This window comes from Oncorhynchus gorbuscha, linkage group LG10 (assembly GCF_021184085.1).
Source record: "Oncorhynchus gorbuscha isolate QuinsamMale2020 ecotype Even-year linkage group LG10, OgorEven_v1.0, whole genome shotgun sequence".
Taxonomy (NCBI): domain Eukaryota; kingdom Metazoa; phylum Chordata; class Actinopteri; order Salmoniformes; family Salmonidae; genus Oncorhynchus; species Oncorhynchus gorbuscha.
Window position 1 is genome coordinate 95128638 of NC_060182.1, and position 23523 is coordinate 95152160.

The following is a 23523-nucleotide window of genomic DNA, read 5'->3' on the forward strand; positions in this document are numbered from 1 at the left end:
CACTGGGGTCATTATCTACTAACATCACTGGGGTCATTATCTACTAACATCACCGGGGTCATTATCTACTAACATCACCGGGGTCATTATCTACTAACTAGTGACATCACTGGGGTCATTATCTACTGACATCACCGGGGTCATTATCTACTAACTAGTGACATCACTGGGGTCATTATCTACTGACATCACCGGGGTCATTATCTACTAACTAGTGACATCACTGGGGTCATTATCTACTAACATCACTGGGGTCATTATCTAGTGACATCACTGGGGTCATTATCTACTAACTAGTGACATCACTGGGGTCATTATCTACTAACTAGTGACATCACTGGGGTCATTATCTACTAACTAGTGACATCACTGGGGTCATTATCTACTAACATCACTGGGGTCATTATCTACTAACATCACTGGGGTCATTATCTACTAACATCACTGGGGTCATTATCTACTAACATCACTGGGGTCATTATCTACTAACATCACTGGGGTCATTATCTACTAACATCACTGGGGTCATTATCTACTAACTAGTGACATCACTGGGGTCATTATCTACTAACTAGTGACATCACTGGGGTCATTATCTACTAACTAGTGACATCACCGGGGTCATTATCTACTGACATCACCGGGGTCATTATCTACTAACATCACCGGGGTCATTATCTACTAACATCACCGGGGTCATTATCTACTAACATCACCGGGGTCATTATCTACTAACTAGTGACATCACCGGGGTCATTATCTACTAACTAGTGACATCACCGGGGTCATTATCTACTAACTAGTGACATCACCGGGGTCATTATCTACTAACTAGTGATATCACCGGGTCATTATCTACTAACATCACCGGGGTCATTATCTACTAACATCACCGGGGTCATTATCTACTAACTAGTGACATCACTGGGGTCATTATCTAGTGACATCACTGGGGTCATGATCTACTAACTAGTGACATCACTGGGGTCATTATCTACTAACTAGTGACATCACTGGGGTCATTATCTACTAACTAGTGACATCACTGGGGTCATGATCTACTAACTAGTGACATCACTGGGGTCATTATCTACTAACTAGTGACATCACTGGGGTCATTATCTAGTGACATCACTGGGGTCATGATCTACTAACTAGTGACATCACTGGGGTCATTATCTACTAACTAGTGACATCACCGGGTCATTATCTACTAACTAGTGACATCACCGGGGTCATTATTTACTAACATCACAGGGGTCATCATCTACTAACATCACTGGGGTCATTATCTACTAACTAGTGACATCACTGGGGTCATTATCTACTAACATCACTGGGGTCATTATCTACTAACATCACTGGGGTCATTATCTACTAACATCACTGGGGTCATTATCTACTAACATCACTGGGGTCATTATCTACTAACTAGTGACATCACTGGGGTCATTATCTACTAACTAGTGACATCACTGGGGTCATTATCTACTAACTAGTGACATCACTGGGGTCATTATCTACTAACATCACTGGGGTCATTATCTACTAACATCACTGGGGTCATTATCTACTAACATCACTGGGGTCATTATCTACTAACTAGTGACATCACTGGGGTCATTATCTACTAACATCACTGGGGTCATTATCTACTAACATCACTGGGGTCATTATCTACTAACTAGTGACATCACTGGGGTCATTATCTACTAACTAGTGACATCACTGGGGTCATTATCTACTAACATCACTGGGGTCATTATCTACTAACTAGTGACATCACTGGGGTCATTATCTACTAACTAGTGACATCACTGGGGTCATTATCTACTAACATCACCGGGGTCATTATCTACTAACATCACCGGGGTCATTATCTACTGACATCACTGGGGTCATTATCTACTAACATCACTGGGGTCATTATCTACTAACATCACCGGGGTCATTATCTACTGACATCACTGGGGTCATTATCTACTAACATCACTGGGGTCATTATCTACTAACTAGTGACATCACTGGGGTCATTATCTACTAACTAGTGACATCACTGGGGTCATTATCTACTAACTAGTGACATCACTGGGGTCATTATCTACTAACTAGTGACATCACTGGGGTCATTATCTACTAACTAGTGACATCACTGGGGTCATTATCTACTAACATCACTGGGGTCATTATCTACTAACATCACTGGGGTCATTATCTACTAACTGGTGACATCACTGGGGTCATTATCTACTAACATCACTGGGGTCATTATCTACTAACTAGTGACATCACTGGGGTCATTATCTACTAACTAGTGACATCACTGGGGTCATTATCTACTAACTAGTGACATCACTGGGGTCATTATCTACTAACTAGTGACATCACTGGGGTCATTATCTACTAACTAGTGACATCACTGGGGTCATTATCTACTAACTAGTGACATCACTGGGGTCATTATCTACTAACATCACTGGGGTCATTATCTACTAACATCACCGGGGTCATTATCTACTAACATCACCGGGGTCATTATCTACTAACATCACCGGGGTCATTAGCTACTAACATCACCGGGGTCATTAGCTACTAACATCACCGGGGTCATTATCTACTAACATCACCGGGGTCATTATCTACTAACATCACCGGGGTCATTATCTACTAACATCACCGGGGTCATTATCTACTAACATCACCGGGGTCATTATCTACTAACATCACCGGGGTCATTATCTACTAACATCACCGGGGTCATTATCTACTAACATCACCGGGGTCATTATCTACTAACATCACCGGGGTCATTATCTACTAACATCACCGGGGTCATTATCTACTAACTAGTGACATCACCGGGGTCATTATCTACTAACTAGTGACATCACCGGGGTCATTATCTACTGACATCACTGGGGTCATTATCTACTAACATCACCGGGGTCATTATCTACTGACATCACCGGGGTCATTATCTACTGACATCACCGGGGTCATTATCTACTAACATCACCGGGGTCATTATCTACTAACATCACCGGGGTCATTATCTACTGACATCACCGGGGTCATTATCTACTAACTAGTGACATCACTGGGGTCATTATCTACTAACATCACTGGGGTCATTATCTACTGACATCACTGGGGTCATTATCTACTGACATCACCGGGGTCATTATCTACTAACTAGTGACATCACTGGGGTCATTATCTACTAACTAGTGACATCACCGGGGTCATTATCTACTAACTAGTGACATCACTGGGGTCATTATCTACTAACATCACTGGGGTCATTATCTACTGACATCACTGGGGTCATTATCTACTGACATCACCGGGGTCATTATCTACTAACTACTGACATCACTGGGGTCATTATCTACTAACATCACTGGGGTCGTTATCTACTAACATCACCGGGGTCATTATCTACTAACATCACCGGGGTCATTATCTACTAACTAGTGACATCACTGGGGTCATTATCTACTGACATCACCGGGGTCATTATCTACTAACTAGTGACATCACTGGGGTCATTATCTACTGACATCACCGGGGTCATTATCTACTAACTAGTGACATCACTGGGGTCATTATCTACTAACATCACTGGGGTCATTATCTAGTGACATCACTGGGGTCATTATCTACTAACTAGTGACATCACTGGGGTCATTATCTACTAACTAGTGACATCACTGGGGTCATTATCTACTAACTAGTGACATCACTGGGGTCATTATCTACTAACATCACTGGGGTCATTATCTACTAACATCACTGGGGTCATTATCTACTAACATCACTGGGGTCATTATCTACTAACATCACTGGGGTCATTATCTACTAACATCACTGGGGTCATTATCTACTAACATCACTGGGGTCATTATCTACTAACTAGTGACATCACTGGGGTCATTATCTACTAACTAGTGACATCACTGGGGTCATTATCTACTAACTAGTGACATCACCGGGGTCATTATCTACTGACATCACCGGGGTCATTATCTACTAACATCACCGGGGTCATTATCTACTAACATCACCGGGGTCATTATCTACTAACATCACCGGGGTCATTATCTACTAACTAGTGACATCACCGGGGTCATTATCTACTAACTAGTGACATCACCGGGGTCATTATCTACTAACTAGTGACATCACCGGGGTCATTATCTACTAACATCACCGGGGTCATTATCTACTAACATCACCGGGGTCATTATCTACTAACATCACCGGGGTCATTATCTACTAACTAGTGACATCACTGGGGTCATTATCTAGTGACATCACTGGGGTCATGATCTACTAACTAGTGACATCACTGGGGTCATTATCTACTAACTAGTGACATCACTGGGGTCATTATCTACTAACTAGTGACATCACTGGGGTCATGATCTACTAACTAGTGACATCACTGGGGTCATTATCTACTAACTAGTGACATCACTGGGGTCATTATCTAGTGACATCACTGGGGTCATGATCTACTAACTAGTGACATCACTGGGGTCATTATCTACTAACTAGTGACATCACCGGGGTCATTATTTACTAACATCACTGGGGTCATTATCTACTAACTAGTGACATCACTGGGGTCATTATCTACTAACATCACTGGGGTCATTATCTACTAACATCACTGGGGTCATTATCTACTAACATCACTGGGGTCATTATCTACTAACATCACTGGGGTCATTATCTACTAACATCACTGGGGTCATTATCTACTAACATCACTGGGGTCATTATCTACTAACATCACTGGGGTCATTATCTACTAACTAGTGACATCACTGGGGTCATTATCTACTAACTAGTGACATCACTGGGGTCATTATCTACTAACTAGTGATATCACCGGGGTCATTATCTACTAACATCACCGGGGTCATTATCTACTAACATCACCGGGGTCATTATCTACTAACTAGTGACATCACTGGGGTCATTATCTAGTGACATCACTGGGGTCATGATCTACTAACTAGTGACATCACTGGGGTCATTATCTACTAACTAGTGACATCACTGGGGTCATTATCTACTAACTAGTGACATCACTGGGGTCATGATCTACTAACTAGTGACATCACTGGGGTCATTATCTACTAACTAGTGACATCACTGGGGTCATTATCTAGTGACATCACTGGGGTCATGATCTACTAACTAGTGACATCACTGGGGTCATTATCTACTAACTAGTGACATCACCGGGGTCATTATCTACTAACTAGTGACATCACCGGGGTCATTATTTACTAACATCACTGGGGTCATCATCTACTAACATCACTGGGGTCATTATCTACTAACTAGTGACATCACTGGGGTCATTATCTACTAACATCACTGGGGTCATTATCTACTAACATCACTGGGGTCATTATCTACTAACATCACTGGGGTCATTATCTACTAACATCACTGGGGTCATTATCTACTAACTAGTGACATCACTGGGGTCATTATCTACTAACTAGTGACATCACTGGGGTCATTATCTACTAACTAGTGACATCACTGGGGTCATTATCTACTAACATCACTGGGGTCATTATCTACTAACATCACTGGGGTCATTATCTACTAACATCACTGGGGTCATTATCTACTAACTAGTGACATCACTGGGGTCATTATCTACTAACATCACTGGGGTCATTATCTACTAACATCACTGGGGTCATTATCTACTAACTAGTGACATCACTGGGGTCATTATCTACTAACTAGTGACATCACTGGGGTCATTATCTACTAACATCACTGGGGTCATTATCTACTAACTAGTGACATCACTGGGGTCATTATCTACTAACTAGTGACATCACTGGGGTCATTATCTACTAACATCACCGGGGTCATTATCTACTAACATCACCGGGGTCATTATCTACTGACATCACTGGGGTCATTATCTACTAACATCACTGGGGTCATTATCTACTAACATCACCGGGGTCATTATCTACTGACATCACTGGGGTCATTATCTACTAACATCACTGGGGTCATTATCTACTAACTAGTGACATCACTGGGGTCATTATCTACTAACTAGTGACATCACTGGGGTCATTATCTACTAACTAGTGACATCACTGGGGTCATTATCTACTAACTAGTGACATCACTGGGGTCATTATCTACTAACTAGTGACATCACTGGGGTCATTATCTACTAACATCACTGGGGTCATTATCTACTAACATCACTGGGGTCATTATCTACTAACTGGTGACATCACTGGGGTCATTATCTACTAACATCACTGGGGTCATTATCTACTAACTAGTGACATCACTGGGGTCATTATCTACTAACTAGTGACATCACTGGGGTCATTATCTACTAACTAGTGACATCACTGGGGTCATTATCTACTAACTAGTGACATCACTGGGGTCATTATCTACTAACTAGTGACATCACTGGGGTCATTATCTACTAACTAGTGACATCACTGGGGTCATTATCTACTAACATCACTGGGGTCATTATCTACTAACATCACCGGGGTCATTATCTACTAACATCACCGGGGTCATTATCTACTAACATCACCGGGGTCATTAGCTACTAACATCACCGGGGTCATTATCTACTAACATCACCGGGGTCATTATCTACTAACATCACCGGGTCATTATCTACTAACATCACCGGGGTCATTATCTACTAACATCACCGGGGTCATTATCTACTAACATCACCGGGTCATTATCTACTAACATCACCGGGTCATTATCTACTAACATCACCGGGGTCATTATCTACTAACATCACCGGGGTCATTATCTACTAACATCACCGGGTCATTATCTACTAACATCACCGGGGTCATTATCTACTAACTAGTGACATCACCGGGGTCATTATCTACTAACTAGTGACATCACCGGGTCATTATCTACTGACATCACTGGGGTCATTATCTACTAACATCACCGGGGTCATTATCTACTGACATCACCGGGGTCATTATCTACTGACATCACCGGGGTCATTATCTACTAACATCACCGGGGTCATTATCTACTAACATCACCGGGGTCATTATCTACTGACATCACCGGGGTCATTATCTACTAACTAGTGACATCACTGGGGTCATTATCTACTAACATCACTGGGGTCATTATCTACTGACATCACTGGGGTCATTATCTACTGACATCACCGGGGTCATTATCTACTAACTAGTGACATCACTGGGGTCATTATCTACTAACTAGTGACATCACCGGGGTCATTATCTACTAACTAGTGACATCACTGGGGTCATTATCTACTAACATCACTGGGGTCATTATCTACTGACATCACCGGGGTCATTATCTACTGACATCACCGGGGTCATTATCTACTAACTACTGACATCACTGGGGTCATTATCTACTAACATCACTGGGGTCATTATCTACTAACATCACCGGGTCATTATCTACTAACATCACCGGGTCATTATCTACTAACTAGTGACATCACTGGGGTCATTATCTACTGACATCACCGGGGTCATTATCTACTAACTAGTGACATCACTGGGGTCATTATCTACTGACATCACCGGGGTCATTATCTACTAACTAGTGACATCACTGGGGTCATTATCTACTAACATCACTGGGGTCATTATCTAGTGACATCACTGGGGTCATTATCTACTAACTAGTGACATCACTGGGGTCATTATCTACTAACTAGTGACATCACTGGGGTCATTATCTACTAACATCACTGGGGTCATTATCTACTAACATCACTGGGGTCATTATCTACTAACATCACTGGGGTCATTATCTACTAACATCACTGGGGTCATTATCTACTAACATCACTGGGGTCATTATCTACTAACATCACTGGGGTCATTATCTACTAACTAGTGACATCACTGGGGTCATTATCTACTAACTAGTGACATCACTGGGGTCATTATCTACTAACTAGTGACATCACCGGGTCATTATCTACTGACATCACCGGGGTCATTATCTACTAACATCACCGGGGTCATTATCTACTAACATCACCGGGGTCATTATCTACTAACATCACCGGGTCATTATCTACTAACTAGTGACATCACCGGGGTCATTATCTACTAACTAGTGACATCACCGGGGTCATTATCTACTAACTAGTGACATCACCGGGGTCATTATCTACTAACATCACCGGGGTCATTATCTACTAACATCACCGGGGTCATTATCTACTAACATCACCGGGGTCATTATCTACTAACTAGTGACATCACTGGGGTCATTATCTAGTGACATCACTGGGGTCATGATCTACTAACTAGTGACATCACTGGGGTCATTATCTACTAACTAGTGACATCACTGGGGTCATTATCTACTAACTAGTGACATCACTGGGGTCATGATCTACTAACTAGTGACATCACTGGGGTCATTATCTACTAACTAGTGACATCACTGGGGTCATTATCTAGTGACATCACTGGGGTCATGATCTACTAACTAGTGACATCACTGGGGTCATTATCTACTAACTAGTGACATCACCGGGGTCATTATTTACTAACATCACTGGGGTCATTATCTACTAACTAGTGACATCACTGGGGTCATTATCTACTAACATCACTGGGGTCATTATCTACTAACATCACTGGGGTCATTATCTACTAACATCACTGGGGTCATTATCTACTAACATCACTGGGGTCATTATCTACTAACATCACTGGGGTCATTATCTACTAACATCACTGGGGTCATTATCTACTAACATCACTGGGGTCATTATCTACTAACTAGTGACATCACTGGGGTCATTATCTACTAACTAGTGACATCACTGGGGTCATTATCTACTAACATCACTGGGGTCATTATCTACTAACATCACTGGGGTCATTATCTACTAACATCACTGGGGTCATTATCTACTAACATCACTGGGGTCATTATCTACTAACATCACTGGGGTCATTATCTACTAACTAGTGACATCACTGGGGTCATTATCTACTAACATCACTGGGGTCATTATCTACTAACTAGTGACATCACTGGGGTCATTATCTACTAACTAGTGACATCACTGGGGTCATTATCTACTAACTAGTGACATCACCGGGGTCATTATCTACTAACATCACCGGGGTCATTATCTACTAACATCACCGGGGTCATTATCTACTAACATCACCGGGGTCATTATCTACTAACATCACCGGGGTCATTATCTACTAACATCACCGGGGTCATTATCTACTAACATCACCGGGTCATTATCTACTAACATCACCGGGGTCATTATCTACTAACATCACCGGGGTCATTATCTACTAACATCACCGGGGTCATTATCTACTAACATCACCGGGGTCATTATCTACTAACATCACCGGGGTCATTATCTACTAACATCACCGGGGTCATTATCTACTAACATCACCGGGTCATTATCTACTAACATCACCGGGGTCATTATCTACTAACATCACCGGGGTCATTATCTACTAACATCACCGGGGTCATTATCTACTAACATCACCGGGTCATTATCTACTAACATCACCGGGGTCATTATCTACTAACATCACTGGGGTCATTATCTACTAACTAGTGACATCACTGGGGTCATAATCTACTAACTAGTGACATCACTGGGGTTATTATCTACTAACATCACTGGGGTCATTATCTACTAACTAGTGACATCACTGGGGTCATTATCTACTAACATCACCGGGTCATTATCTACTAACATCACCGGGTCATTATCTACTAACATCACCGGGGTCATTATCTACTAACATCACCGGGGTCATTATCTACTAACATCACCGGGGTCATTATCTACTAACATCACCGGGTCATTATCTACTAACATCACCGGGTCATTATCTACTAACATCACCGGGGTCATTATCTACTAACATCACCGGGGTCATTATCTACTAACATCACCGGGGTCATTATCTACTAACATCACTGGGGTCATTATCTACTAACTAGTGACATCACTGGGGTCATTATCTACTAACTAGTGACATCACTGGGGTTATTATCTACTAACATCACGGGGGTCATTATCTACTAACATCACCGGGTCATTATCTACTAACATCACCGGGTCATTATCTACTAACATCACCGGGTCATTATCTACTAACATCACCGGGGTCATTATCTACTAACATCACCGGGGTCATTATCTACTAACTAGTGACATCACTGGGGTCATTATCTACTAACATCACCGGGGTCATTATCTACTAACATCACCGGGGTCATTATCTACTAACATCACCGGGGTCATTATCTACTAACATCACCGGGGTCATTATCTACTAACATCACCGGGGTCATTATCTACTAACATCACCGGGGTCATTATCTACTAACATCACCGGGGTCATTATCTACTAACATCACTGGGGTCATTATCTACTAACTAGTGACATCACTGGGGTCATTATCTACTAACTAGTGACATCACTGGGGTTATTATCTACTAACATCACTGGGGTCATTATCTACTAACATCACTGGGGTCATTATCTACTAACTGGTGACATCACTGGGGTCATTATCTACTAACTAGTGACATCACCGGGGTCATTATCTACTAACATCACCGGGGTCATTATCTACTAACATCACCGGGGTCATTATCTACTAACATCACCGGGGTCATTATCTACTAACATCACCGGGGTCATTATCTACTAACATCACCGGGGTCATTATCTACTAACATCACCGGGATCATTATCTACTAACATCACTGGGGTCATTATCTACTAACTAGTGACATCACTGGGGTCATTATCTACTAACTAGTGACATCACTGGGGTTATTATCTACTAACATCACTGGGGTCATTATCTACTAACTAGTGACATCACCGGGGTCATTATCTACTAACATCACCGGGGTCATTATCTACTAACATCACCGGGGTCATTATCTACTAACATCACCGGGGTCATTATCTACTAACATCACTGGGGTCATTATCTACTAACATCACCGGGGTCATTATCTACTAACATCACCGGGGTCATTATCTACTAACATCACCGGGGTCATTATCTACTAACATCACCGGGGTCATTATCTACTAACATCACCGGGGTCATTATCTACTAACATCACTGGGGTCATTATCTACTAACTAGTGACATCACTGGGGTTATTATCTACTAACATCACTGGGGTCATTATCTACTAACTAGTGACATCACCGGGGTCATTATCTACTAACTAGTGACATCACCGGGGTCATTATCTACTAACATCACCGGGGTCATTATCTACTAACATCACCGGGGTCATTATCTACTAACATCACCGGGGTCATTATCTACTAACATCACCGGGGTCATTATCTACTAACATCACCGGGGTCATTATCTACTAACTAGTGACATCACCGGGGTCATTATCTACTAACATCACTGGGGTCATTATCTACTAACTAGTGACATCACTGGGGTCATTATCTACTAACTAGTGACATCACTGGGGTCATTATCTACTAACTAGTGACATCACCGGGGTCATTATCTACTGACATCACCGGGGTCATTATCTACTAACATCACCGGGGTCATTATCTACTAACATCACCGGGGTCATTATCTACTAACATCACCGGGGTCATTATCTACTAACTAGTGACATCACCGGGGTCATTATCTACTAACTAGTGACATCACCGGGGTCATTATCTACTAACTAGTGACATCACCGGGGTCATTATCTACTAACTAGTGACATCACCGGGGTCATTATCTACTAACATCACCGGGGTCATTATCTACTAACATCACCGGGGTCATTATCTACTAACTAGTGACATCACTGGGGTCATTATCTAGTGACATCACTGGGGTCATTATCTACTAACTAGTGACATCACTGGGGTCATTATCTACTAACTAGTGACATCACTGGGGTCATTATCTACTAACTAGTGACATCACTGGGGTCATGATCTACTAACTAGTGACATCACTGGGGTCATTATCTACTAACTAGTGACATCACTGGGGTCATTATCTAGTGACATCACTGGGGTCATGATCTACTAACTAGTGACATCACTGGGGTCATTATCTACTAACTAGTGACATCACTGGGGTCATTATCTACTAACTAGTGACATCACTGGGGTCATTATCTACTAACATCACTGGGGTCATTATCTACTAACATCACTGGGGTCATTATCTACTAACATCACTGGGGTCATTATCTACTAACATCACTGGGGTCATTATCTACTAACATCACTGGGGTCATTATCTACTAACATCACTGGGGTCATTATCTACTAACTAGTGACATCACTGGGGTCATTATCTACTAACTAGTGACATCACTGGGGTCATTATCTACTAACATCACTGGGGTCATTATCTACTAACATCACTGGGGTCATTATCTACTAACATCACTGGGGTCATTATCTACTAACTAGTGACATCACTGGGGTCATTATCTACTAACATCACTGGGGTCATTATCTACTAACTAGTGACATCACTGGGGTCATTATCTACTAACTAGTGACATCACTGGGGTCATTATCTACTAACTAGTGACATCACCGGGGTCATTATCTACTAACATCACCGGGGTCATTATCTACTAACATCACCGGGGTCATTATCTACTAACATCACCGGGGTCATTATCTACTAACATCACCGGGGTCATTATCTACTAACATCACCGGGGTCATTATCTACTAACATCACCGGGGTCATTATCTACTAACATCACCGGGGTCATTATCTACTAACATCACCGGGGTCATTATCTACTAACATCACCGGGGTCATTATCTACTAACATCACCGGGGTCATTATCTACTAACATCACCGGGTCATTATCTACTAACATCACCGGGTCATTATCTACTAACATCACCGGGGTCATTATCTACTAACATCACCGGGGTCATTATCTACTAACATCACCGGGGTCATTATCTACTAACATCACCGGGGTCATTATCTACTAACATCACTGGGGTCATTATCTACTAACTAGTGACATCACTGGGGTCATTATCTACTAACTAGTGACATCACTGGGGTTATTATCTACTAACATCACTGGGGTCATTATCTACTAACTAGTGACATCACCGGGGTCATTATCTACTAACATCACCGGGGTCATTATCTACTAACATCACCGGGGTCATTATCTACTAACATCACCGGGGTCATTATCTACTAACATCACCGGGGTCATTATCTACTAACATCACCGGGGTCATTATCTACTAACATCGCCGGGGTCATTATCTACTAACATCACCGGGGTCATTATCTACTAACATCACTGGGGTCATTATCTACTAACATCACCGGGGTCATTATCTACTAACATCACCGGGGTCATTATCTACTAACATCACCGGGGTCATTATCTACTAACATCACTGGGGTCATTATCTACTAACTAGTGACATCACTGGGGTCATTATCTACTAACTAGTGACATCACTGGGGTTATTATCTACTAACATCACTGGGGTCATTATCTACTAACTAGTGACATCACTGGGGTCATTATCTACTAACATCACCGGGGTCATTATCTACTAACATCACCGGGGTCATTATCTACTAACATCACTGGGGTCATTATCTACTAACATCACCGGGGTCATTATCTACTAACTAGTGACATCACTGGGGTCATTATCTACTAACATCACCGGGGTCATTATCTACTAACATCACCGGGGTCATTATCTACTAACATCACCGGGGTCATTATCTACTAACATCACCGGGGTCATTATCTACTAACATCACCGGGGTCATTATCTACTAACATCACTGGGGTCATTATCTACTAACTAGTGACATCACTGGGGTCATTATCTACTAACTAGTGACATCACTGGGGTTATTATCTACTAACATCACTGGGGTCATTATCTACTAACTAGTGACATCACTGGGGTCATTATCTACTAACATCACTGGGGTCATTATCTACTAACTGGTGACATCACTGGGGTCATTATCTACTAACTAGTGACATCACTGGGGTTATTATCTACTAACATCACTGGGGTCATTATATACTAACTAGTGACATCACTGGGGTCATTATCTACTAACATCACTGGGGTCATTATCTACTAACTGGTGACATCACCGGGGTCATTATCTACTAACATCACCGGGGTCATTATCTACTAACATCACCGGGGTCATTATCTACTAACATCACCGGGGTCATTATCTACTAACATCACCGGGGTCATTATCTACTAACATCACCGGGGTCATTATCTACTAACATCACTGGGGTCATTATCTACTAACTAGTGACATCACTGGGGTCATTATCTACTAACTAGTGACATCACTGGGGTTATTATCTACTAACATCACTGGGGTCATTATCTACTAACTAGTGACATCACTGGGGTCATTATCTACTAACTAGTGACATCACTGGGGTCATTATCTACTAACATCACCGGGGTCATTATCTACTAACATCACCGGGGTCATTATCTACTAACATCACCGGGGTCATTATCTACTAACATCACCGGGGTCATTATCTACTAACATCACCGGGGTCATTATCTACTAACTAGTGACATCACCGGGGTCATTATCTACTAACTAGTGACATCACCGGGGTCATTATCTACTAACATCACCGGGGTCATTATCTACTAACATCACCGGGGTCATTATCTACTAACATCACCGGGGTCATTATCTACTAACTAGTGACATCACCGGGGTCATTATCTACTAACATCACCGGGGTCATTATCTACTAACATCACCGGGGTCATTATCTACTAACATCACCGGGGTCATTATCTACTAACATCACCGGGGTCATTAAGAGGCCCGCGGTGACACCACTGGGGTCATTAAGAGGCCCGCGGTGACACCACTGGGGTCATTAAGAGGCCCGCGGTGACACCACTGGGGTCATTAAGAGGCCCGCGGTGACACCACTGGGGTCATTAAGAGGCCCGCGGTGACACCACTAGGGTCATTAAGAGGCCCGCGGTGACACCACTAGGGTCATTAAGAGGCCCGCGGTGACACCACTAGGGTCATTAAGAGGCCCGCGGTGACACCACTAGGGTCATTAAGAGGCCCGCGGTGACACCACTAGGGTCATTAAGAGGCCCGCGGTGACACCACTAGGGTCATTAAGAGGCCCGCGGTGACACCTGGGAGGTGAACCCCAGGACACGAATAGAATTGTAACCATAACCGGCACAAGCCTTTTGTCGTCTCTAAGCAACATCGTCACCTTGACAACAAGTAGTCAGGGGCCAGTCCGCACAGCAGAGAGAAAGCACTAGTGAATGTAGCTGCAGGCATTCTACATCACCTCCTCCCCCACAAGGCCTAACTTCTCCCTCGCGCTTCGTGTAACTCTGGTCTCACACGCCACTGGTAGATTCCAGCCGGCTGCAGCACGGTTCTGTTATTCTAGAAGAGTCTTCTTCTGTCAGCGAAGGTCTCCCCTGACAGCACCGCAGCCAATTGTGAACATAAACTAGACATGGTTTCAGAGTGATATCATGTCTCATATGAGGGGAAGGGGGGCTAGTGCCAAATTGCATCCTATTCCTTACATAGTGCCCTACTTTTGACCAGAGCCCTAGACACTATGTGAGGAATAGGGGACATGTATGTAATGGTTCAGTTATGGTCACGGGAAGGACAGCCTCCCCCTAGTCTCCGCCTCCCCCTAGTGTCTCCGCCCCCCCAGTCTCCGCCTCCCCAGTCTCCGCCTCCCCCTAGTGTCTCCGCCTCCCCCTAGTGTCTCCGCCTCCCCCTAGTGTCTCCGCCTCCCCCTAGTGTCTCCGCCTCCCCCTAGTGTCTCCGCCTCCCCCTAGTGTCTCCGCCTCCCCCTAGTGTCTCCGCCTCCCCCTAGTGTCTCCGCCTCCCCTAGTGTCTCCGCCTCCCCCTAGTGTCTCCGCCTCCCCCTAGTGTCTCCGCCTCCCCCTAGTGTCTCCGCCTCCCCCTAGTGTCTCCGCCTCCCCTAGTGTCTCCGCCTCCCCCTAGTGTCTCCGCCTCCCCTAGTGTCTCCGCCTCCCCCTAGTGTCTCCGCCTCCCCCTAGTGTCTCCGCCTCCCCCTAGTGTCTCCGCCTCCCCTAGTGTCTCCGCCTCCCCTAGTGTCTCCGCCTCCCCTAGTGTCTCCGCCTCCCCCTAGTGTCTCCGCCTCCCCTAGTGTCTCCGCCTCCCCCTAGTGTCTCCGCCTCCCCCTAGTGTCTCCGCCTCCCCCTAGTGTCTCCGCCCCAAACCGGGTTTGGGGAGGAGCTACGGGAAGAGTCTTGGCATTCTCTCAACCAATACGGTAGGGGTGGTACACAGAAGACGGCCCTATTTGGTAAAAGACCAAGTCCATATTATGGCAAGAACAGCTCAAATAAGCAAAGAGAAACGACATTCTATCATTACTTTAAGACATGAAGGTCAGTCAATACGCAACATTCCAATAACTTTGAAAGTTTCTTCAAGTGGCATTGCAAAAACCATCGAGCTCTATGATGGAACTGGCTCTCATGAGGACCACTACAGGAAAGGAAGACCCAGAGTTACCTCTGCTGCAGAGGATAAGATCATTAGAGTTACCTGTCTCTCATGAGGACCACTACAGGAAAGGAAGACCCAGAGTTACCTCTGCTGCAGAGGATAAGATCATTAGAGTTACCTGTCTCTCATGAGGACCACTACAGGAAAGGAAGACCCAGAGTTACCTCTGCTATAGAGGATAAGGTCATTAGAGTTACCTGCCTCAGAAATTGCAACCCAAAGAACTGCTGCAAAGAAACCACTACTAGAGGACACCAATAAGAAGAAGAGACTTGGACATTAGATCGGTGGAAATCTGTCCTTTGGTCTGATTTGAGATTTTTGCTTCTAACCCCCGTGTCTTTGTGAGTGAACGGATGATCTCCGCGTGTGTGGTTCTCACCGTGAAGCATGGAGGAGGAGGTGTGATGGTGTGAAGCATGGAGCCTGCTTCCCAGAGGGCACCCTTTCCCCTATATAGTGCACTACTCTAGACCATATTCCCTATATAGTGCACTACTCTAGACCCTATATAGTGCACTACTCTAGACCCTATTCCCTATATAGTGCACTACTCTAGACCCTATTCCCTATATAGTGTACTACTCTAGACCCTATTCCCTATATAGTGCACTCCTTTAGACCCTATATAGTGCACTCCTTTATACCCTATTCCCTATATAGTGCACTACTCTAGACCCTATTCCCTATATAGTGCACTACTTTTGACCAGGGTCTACAGGGCTCTACAAGCTGTAGGGCACTATGTAGGGAACAGCGTGCTATTTGGGATGCCATCCATAGCCCCGAGGGCTCACCTGATCCTTGTCTCCAGCGAAGCAGCAGCTCTTCATGGTACAGGAGTTGAAGTAGCCCTGGTTGTCGAACTGGAAGCTGGGTAGGCGAGAGTGTAGCTCGTAGAGGACCGGGGGTAGTCTGCGACGCAGGGCCAGGAGCTGGGTCCCTGCGCTGTTAAAACGCACCGACATGGCACTCTGCAGGGACATGCTACCACCGTACCGCAGCAGAGAACTGGGAGAGACGGACAGAGAGGTGGATTAGGAAGGAAGAGCAGGAGTCGTGTTCCTCTCTAGGTTTCTTCCTTCAAAGTGGAGTTTTTCCTGGCAACTGCTTTGCTGTTTGTTAAAGCACTGGACAGCCGCTGATGTAAAAAGGGCCTTATAAAATAAAAGTGATTGACAGACAGTGTAGATAAAGAGACAAATAAATAGAGGGTACTTATGTCTGATTACATTTAGAGGCAGTTTCAATCTTATATGGTCAGAATAGAAGCAATGTTAAAAAATTGGTGAATTAAATAAAATATATATATATTTTTAAACAGTGCCCTCTGGTGGACAAATTGGGTAAAACAGATGCTGGGTGACAGCCTGAGAGTTCCGAGTGTGCCTGTTAACAGAAGCTCTCACGTGCGAGGCTTGCGGATGTCCCACAGCCCCACCCCCTCCTTGGAGTTGGCTGTAGCCAGTAGTCGGGGCTCTGCCGGGTTGAACATCACACTGTGGAAGGCTGATGGGTAGTTGGCCAGACAGAAGGGCTCTGGAAACACACAGAGAAGGACATGGATTTTTAACTCATTGTTGAATGACATTGTTATTGATCAGGTGTAGGCCTAATCGCAATAGGTTTTATATACACAATAATACACTGAAAAATACCTTACAAAAATATAAAAATGCAACTTGAACATTTTATATTTATGCAACCTTTATTTAAACTAGGCAAGTCAACTAGCATGTAAAGTGTTGGTTCCATGTTTAATGAGCTGAAATAAAAGATCCCAGAAATGTTTTATACGCACAAAATGCTTATTTCTGTCAAATGTTGTGCACTAATTTGTTTACATCCCTGTTAGTGAGCATTTCTCCTTTGCTCAGAAAATCCATCCACCCTGACAGGTGTGGCATATCAAGAAGCCGATTAAACAGCATGATCATTACACAGGTGCACCTTGTGCTGGGGAGGGACAATAAAAGGCCATTCTAAAATGTGCAGTTTTGTCACACAACACAATGCCACAGTAATAAAGCCCTTTTGTGGGGAAAAAACTCATTCTGATTGGCTGGGCCTTGCTCCCCAGTGGGTGGGCCAGTCTCCCTAGTATTTATTAAGGATCCTCATTAGCTGCTGCCAAGGCACTAGCTGCTCTTCCTGGGGTCCAGCAGAATTAAGGCAGTTTATACAATTATAAAAACATTACCATACATAAATAACAGATTTCAGAACACATTAAGTGTGTGCCCTCAGGCCCATACTCTACAACACAAAAGCTATGTGTAAGTGTAAGTGTAAGTGTAAGTGTAAGTGTAAGTGTGTGTGTGTGTGTGTGTGTGTGTGTGTGTGTGTGTGTGTGTGTGTGTGTGTGTGTGTGTGTGTGTGTGTGTGTGTGTAGGTGTCTGTGCCTATGTTTGTCACAGTATTTTAAAAATCTGATTTTACTTCTTGCATCAGTTACCTGATGTGGAATAGAGTTCCATGTAGTCATGTCTCTATGTAGTACTGTGGAATAGAGTTCCATGTAGTCATGGCTCTATGTAGTACTGTGGAATAGAGTTCCATGTAGTCATGGCTCTATGTAGTACTGTGGAATAGAGTTCCATGTAGTCATGGCTCTATGTTGTACTGTGGAATAGAGTTCCATGTAGTCATGGCTCTATGTAGTACTGTGGAATAGAGTTCCATGTAGTCATGGCTCTATGTAGTACTGTGGAATAGAGTTCCATGTAGTCATGGCTCTATGTTGTACTGTGGAATAGAGTTCCATGTAGTCATGGCTCTATGTAGTACTGTGGAATAGAGTTCCATGTAGTCATGGCTCTATGTAGTACTGTGGAATAGAGTTCCATGTAGTCATGGCTCTATGTAGTACTGTGGAATAGAGTTCCATGTAATCATGGCTCTATGTAGTACTGTGGAATAGAGTTCCATGTAGGCATGGCTCTATGTAGTACTGTGGAATAGAGTTCCATGTAGTCATGGCTCTATGTAGTACTGTGGAACAGAGTTCCATGTAGTCATGGCTCTATGTAGTTCCATGTAGTCATGGCTCTATGTAGTTCCATGTAGTCATGGCTCTATGTAGTACTGTGGAATAGAGTTCCATGTAGTCATGTCTCTATGTAGTACTGTGTGCCTCCCAAAGTCGGTTCTGGACTTGGGGACTGTGAAGAGACCAGTGGTGCATGTATTGTGGAGTATGAATGAGAGTCTGAGGTGTATGCTAGTAGTTTAAACAGACAGCTTGGTACCTTCAGCTTGTCAACACTTCTTACTAAAACAAGTAGTGAGGAAGTCAATCCCTCTTCCACTGTGAGCCATGAGAGATTGACATCCATGTCATTATTGTTAGCTCCACATGTACTTTTTTAGGTCCAGCCGCGCTGCTCTGTTCTGAGACAACTGCAATTTTCCGTAGTCCCTCTTTGTAGCACCACACGACTGAACAGTAGTACAGGTGTGACAAAACTAGGGCCTGTAGGACCTGCCTTGTTGATAGTGTTGTTAAGAAGGTAGAAACTAGAGCCTGTAGGACCTGCCTTGTTGATAGTGTTGTTAAGAAGGTAGAAACTAGGGCCTGTAGGACCTGCCTTGTTGATAGTGTTGTTAAGAAGGTAGAAACTAGAGCCTGTAGGACCTGCCTTGTTGATAGTGTTGTTAAGAAGGTAGAAACTAGAGCCTGTAGGACCTGCCTTGTTGATAGTGTTGTTAAGAAGGTAGAAACTAGAGCCTGTAGGACCTGCCTTGTTGATAGTGTTGTTAAGAAGGTAGAAACTAGAGCCTGTAGGACCTGCCTTGTTGATAGTGTTGTTAAGAAGGTAGAAACTAGGGCCTGTAGGACCTGCCTTGTTGATAGTGTTGTTAAGAAGGTAGAAACTAGGGCATGTAGGACCTGCCTTGTTGATAGTGTTGTTAAGAAGGCAGAGCAGCGCTTTATTATAGACAGACTTCTCCCCATCTTAGCTACTGTTGCATCAATATGTTTTGACCATGACAGTTTACAATCCAGGGTTACTCCGAGCAGTTTAGTCACCTCAACTTGCTCAATTTCCATGTTACTCATTACGAGATGTAGTTGAGGTTTAGGGTTTAGTGAACCATTTGTCCTAAATAAAATGTTTTTAGCTTAAATGTAATGTAAATGTTTGGAAATATTTAGGACTAACTTATTCCTTGCTACCCATTCCGAAACTAACTGCAGTTCTTTGCTAAGTTTTGCAGTCATTTCAGTTGCTGTAGTAGCTGGCGTGTATAGTGGTGAGTGGGTGGGCCTATGCCCTCCCAGGCCCCACCCATGGCTGAGCCCCTGCCCAGTCGTGAAATCCGTAGATTAGGGTCTAATGAATTTATTTAAAAATCGACAGATTTCGTTGAAATTCGTTGTTAAGTGTATTATTACCTCCGTGTGGCGGCTGCCGTGTGTCCCAGATGAGGACCCGTCCGTCGTCGGAGGAGCTGGCGAACACGTTGTCGTTAACGGGGCTGACGGACAGGCCGTACACCGCATCGTCGTGAAGGAACACGTTCAGAGTCTCGCCTCTGGAGGAGAAACAGAATACAGCGACTTCATGTACAACAGCAAAGTCAATCATTCCCTCCTGATAGGCCTACAGTGAATTCGGGAATTATTCAGACCCCTTCAACTATTCCACTTTGTTACGTTACAGCCTTATTCTAAAATGTGTTAAATCTTATTTTTTTTTGCCCCAATCTACACACAATACCCCCAAAATTTCAAATGTGATGTCAGTTTTTTTTTATATACATTTGCAAACACTGTCCCAAAGCCCACATGAATTACAACTAACCTACCACTTAGAATGAAGCCACGTGTCTATACTGACCTACCACTAACCTACCACTTAGAATGAAGCCACGTGTCTATACTGACCTACCACTAACCTACCACTTAGAATGAAGCCACTTGTCTATACTGACCTACCACTTAGAATGAAGCCACGTGTCTATACTGACCTACCACTAACCTACCACTTAGAATGAAGCCACGTGTCTATACTAACCTACCACTTAGAATGAAGCCACGTGTCTATACTGACCTACCACTTAGAATGAAGCCACGTGTCTATACTGACCTACCACTAACCTACCACTTAGAATGAAGCCACGTGTCTATACTAACCTACCACTTAGAATGAAGCCACGTGTCTATACTGACCTACCACTTAGAATGAAGCCACGTGTCTATACTGACCTACCACTAACCTACCACTTAGAATGAAGCCACGTGTCTATACTAACCTACCACTTAGAATGAAGCCACTTGTCTATACTGACCTACCACTTAGAATGAAGCCACGTGTCTATACTGACCTACCACTTAGAATGAAGCCATGTGTCTATACTAACCTACCACTTAGAATGAAGCCACGTGTCTATACTGACCTACCACTTAGAATGAAGCCACTTGTCTATACTGACCTACCACTTAGAATGAAGCCACTTGTCTATACTGACCTACCACTTAGAATGAAGCCACGTGTCTATACTAACCTACCACTTAGAATGAAGCCACGTGTCTATACTGACCTACCACTTAGAATGAAGCCACGTGTCTATACTGACCTACCACTAACCTACCTTAGAATGAAGCCACGTGTCTATACTAACCTACCACTTAGAATGAAGCCACGTGTCTATACTGACCTACCACTTAGAATGAAGCCACGTGTCTATACTGACCTACCACTAACCTACCACTTAGAATGAAGCCACGTGTCTATACTAACCTACCACTTAGAATGAAGCCACTTGTCTATACTGACCTACCACTTAGAATGAAGCCACGTGTCTATACTGACCTACCACTTAGAATGAAGCCATGTGTCTATACTAACCTACCACTTAGAATGAAGCCACGTGTCTATACTGACCTACCACTTAGAATGAAGCCACGTGTCTATACTGACCTACCACTAACCTACCACTTAGAATGAAGCCACGTGTCTATACTAACCTACCACTTAGAATGAAGCCACTTGTCTATACTGACCTACCACTTAGAATGAAGCCACGTGTCTATACTGACCTACCACTAACCTACCACTTAGAATGAAGCCACGTGTCTATACTAACCTACCACTTAGAATGAAGCCACGTGTCTATACTGACCTACCACTTAGAATGAAGCCACGTGTCTATACTGACCTACCACTAACCTACCACTTAGAATGAAGCCACGTGTCTATACTGACCTACCACTTAGAATGAAGCCACGTGTCTATACTGACCTACCACTAACCTACCACTTAGAATGAAGCCACGTGTCTATACTGACCTACCACTTAGAATGAAGCCACGTGTCTATACTAACCTACCACTTAGAATGAAGCCACGTGTCTATACTGACCTACCACTTAGAATGAAGCCACGTGTCTATACTAACCTACCACTTAGAATGAAGCCACGTGTCTATACTGACCTACCACTTAGAATGAAGCCACGTGTCTATACTGACCTACCACTAACCTACCACTTAGAATGAAGCCACGTGTCTATACTGACCTACCACTTAGAATGAAGCCATGTGTCTATACTAACCTACCACTTAGAAGTTTTGGTTACTACATGATACTGTATGTGTTATTTCCTAGTTTTGATGTCTTTACTATCATTCAACAATGTAGAAAATAGTAAAAAAGAAAAGAAAAACACTTGAATGTGTAGGTGTGTCCAAACTTCTGACTGGTACTGAATATGTTTTGTTGTTGCTAGGCGTTATGGTCTAGACCATAATTCCTGTAACTACACATGTGAAGCTGCAAGATAAATCATATTTAAATGTATATCAAACTATTAAAAAGAAGAATGTTGATCACTTGATTTATAGAAAAGACCCACATGCTTTCTAAGTAGCTGGATTGGGAACCAATTTA

At 43.5% G+C, this 23523-nt stretch overlaps 1 protein-coding gene across 1 annotated transcript in view; it reads right to left on the reverse strand.

Annotated features, from left to right (window-relative positions):
* LOC124045365 (DDB1- and CUL4-associated factor 5-like) overlaps positions 1–23523 on the reverse strand; it is a 49474-nt gene that overhangs the window by 17942 nt on the left and 8009 nt on the right. Inside the window, exons 4-6 of the mRNA XM_046364662.1 lie at positions 21030–21169; positions 18043–18172; positions 17431–17644 (exon numbers count right to left, since the gene is read on the reverse strand). Of these exons, the coding sequence (XP_046220618.1) occupies positions 17431–17644; positions 18043–18172; positions 21030–21169 (484 nt within the window). The remainder of the gene's footprint in view (positions 1–17430; positions 17645–18042; positions 18173–21029; positions 21170–23523) is intronic.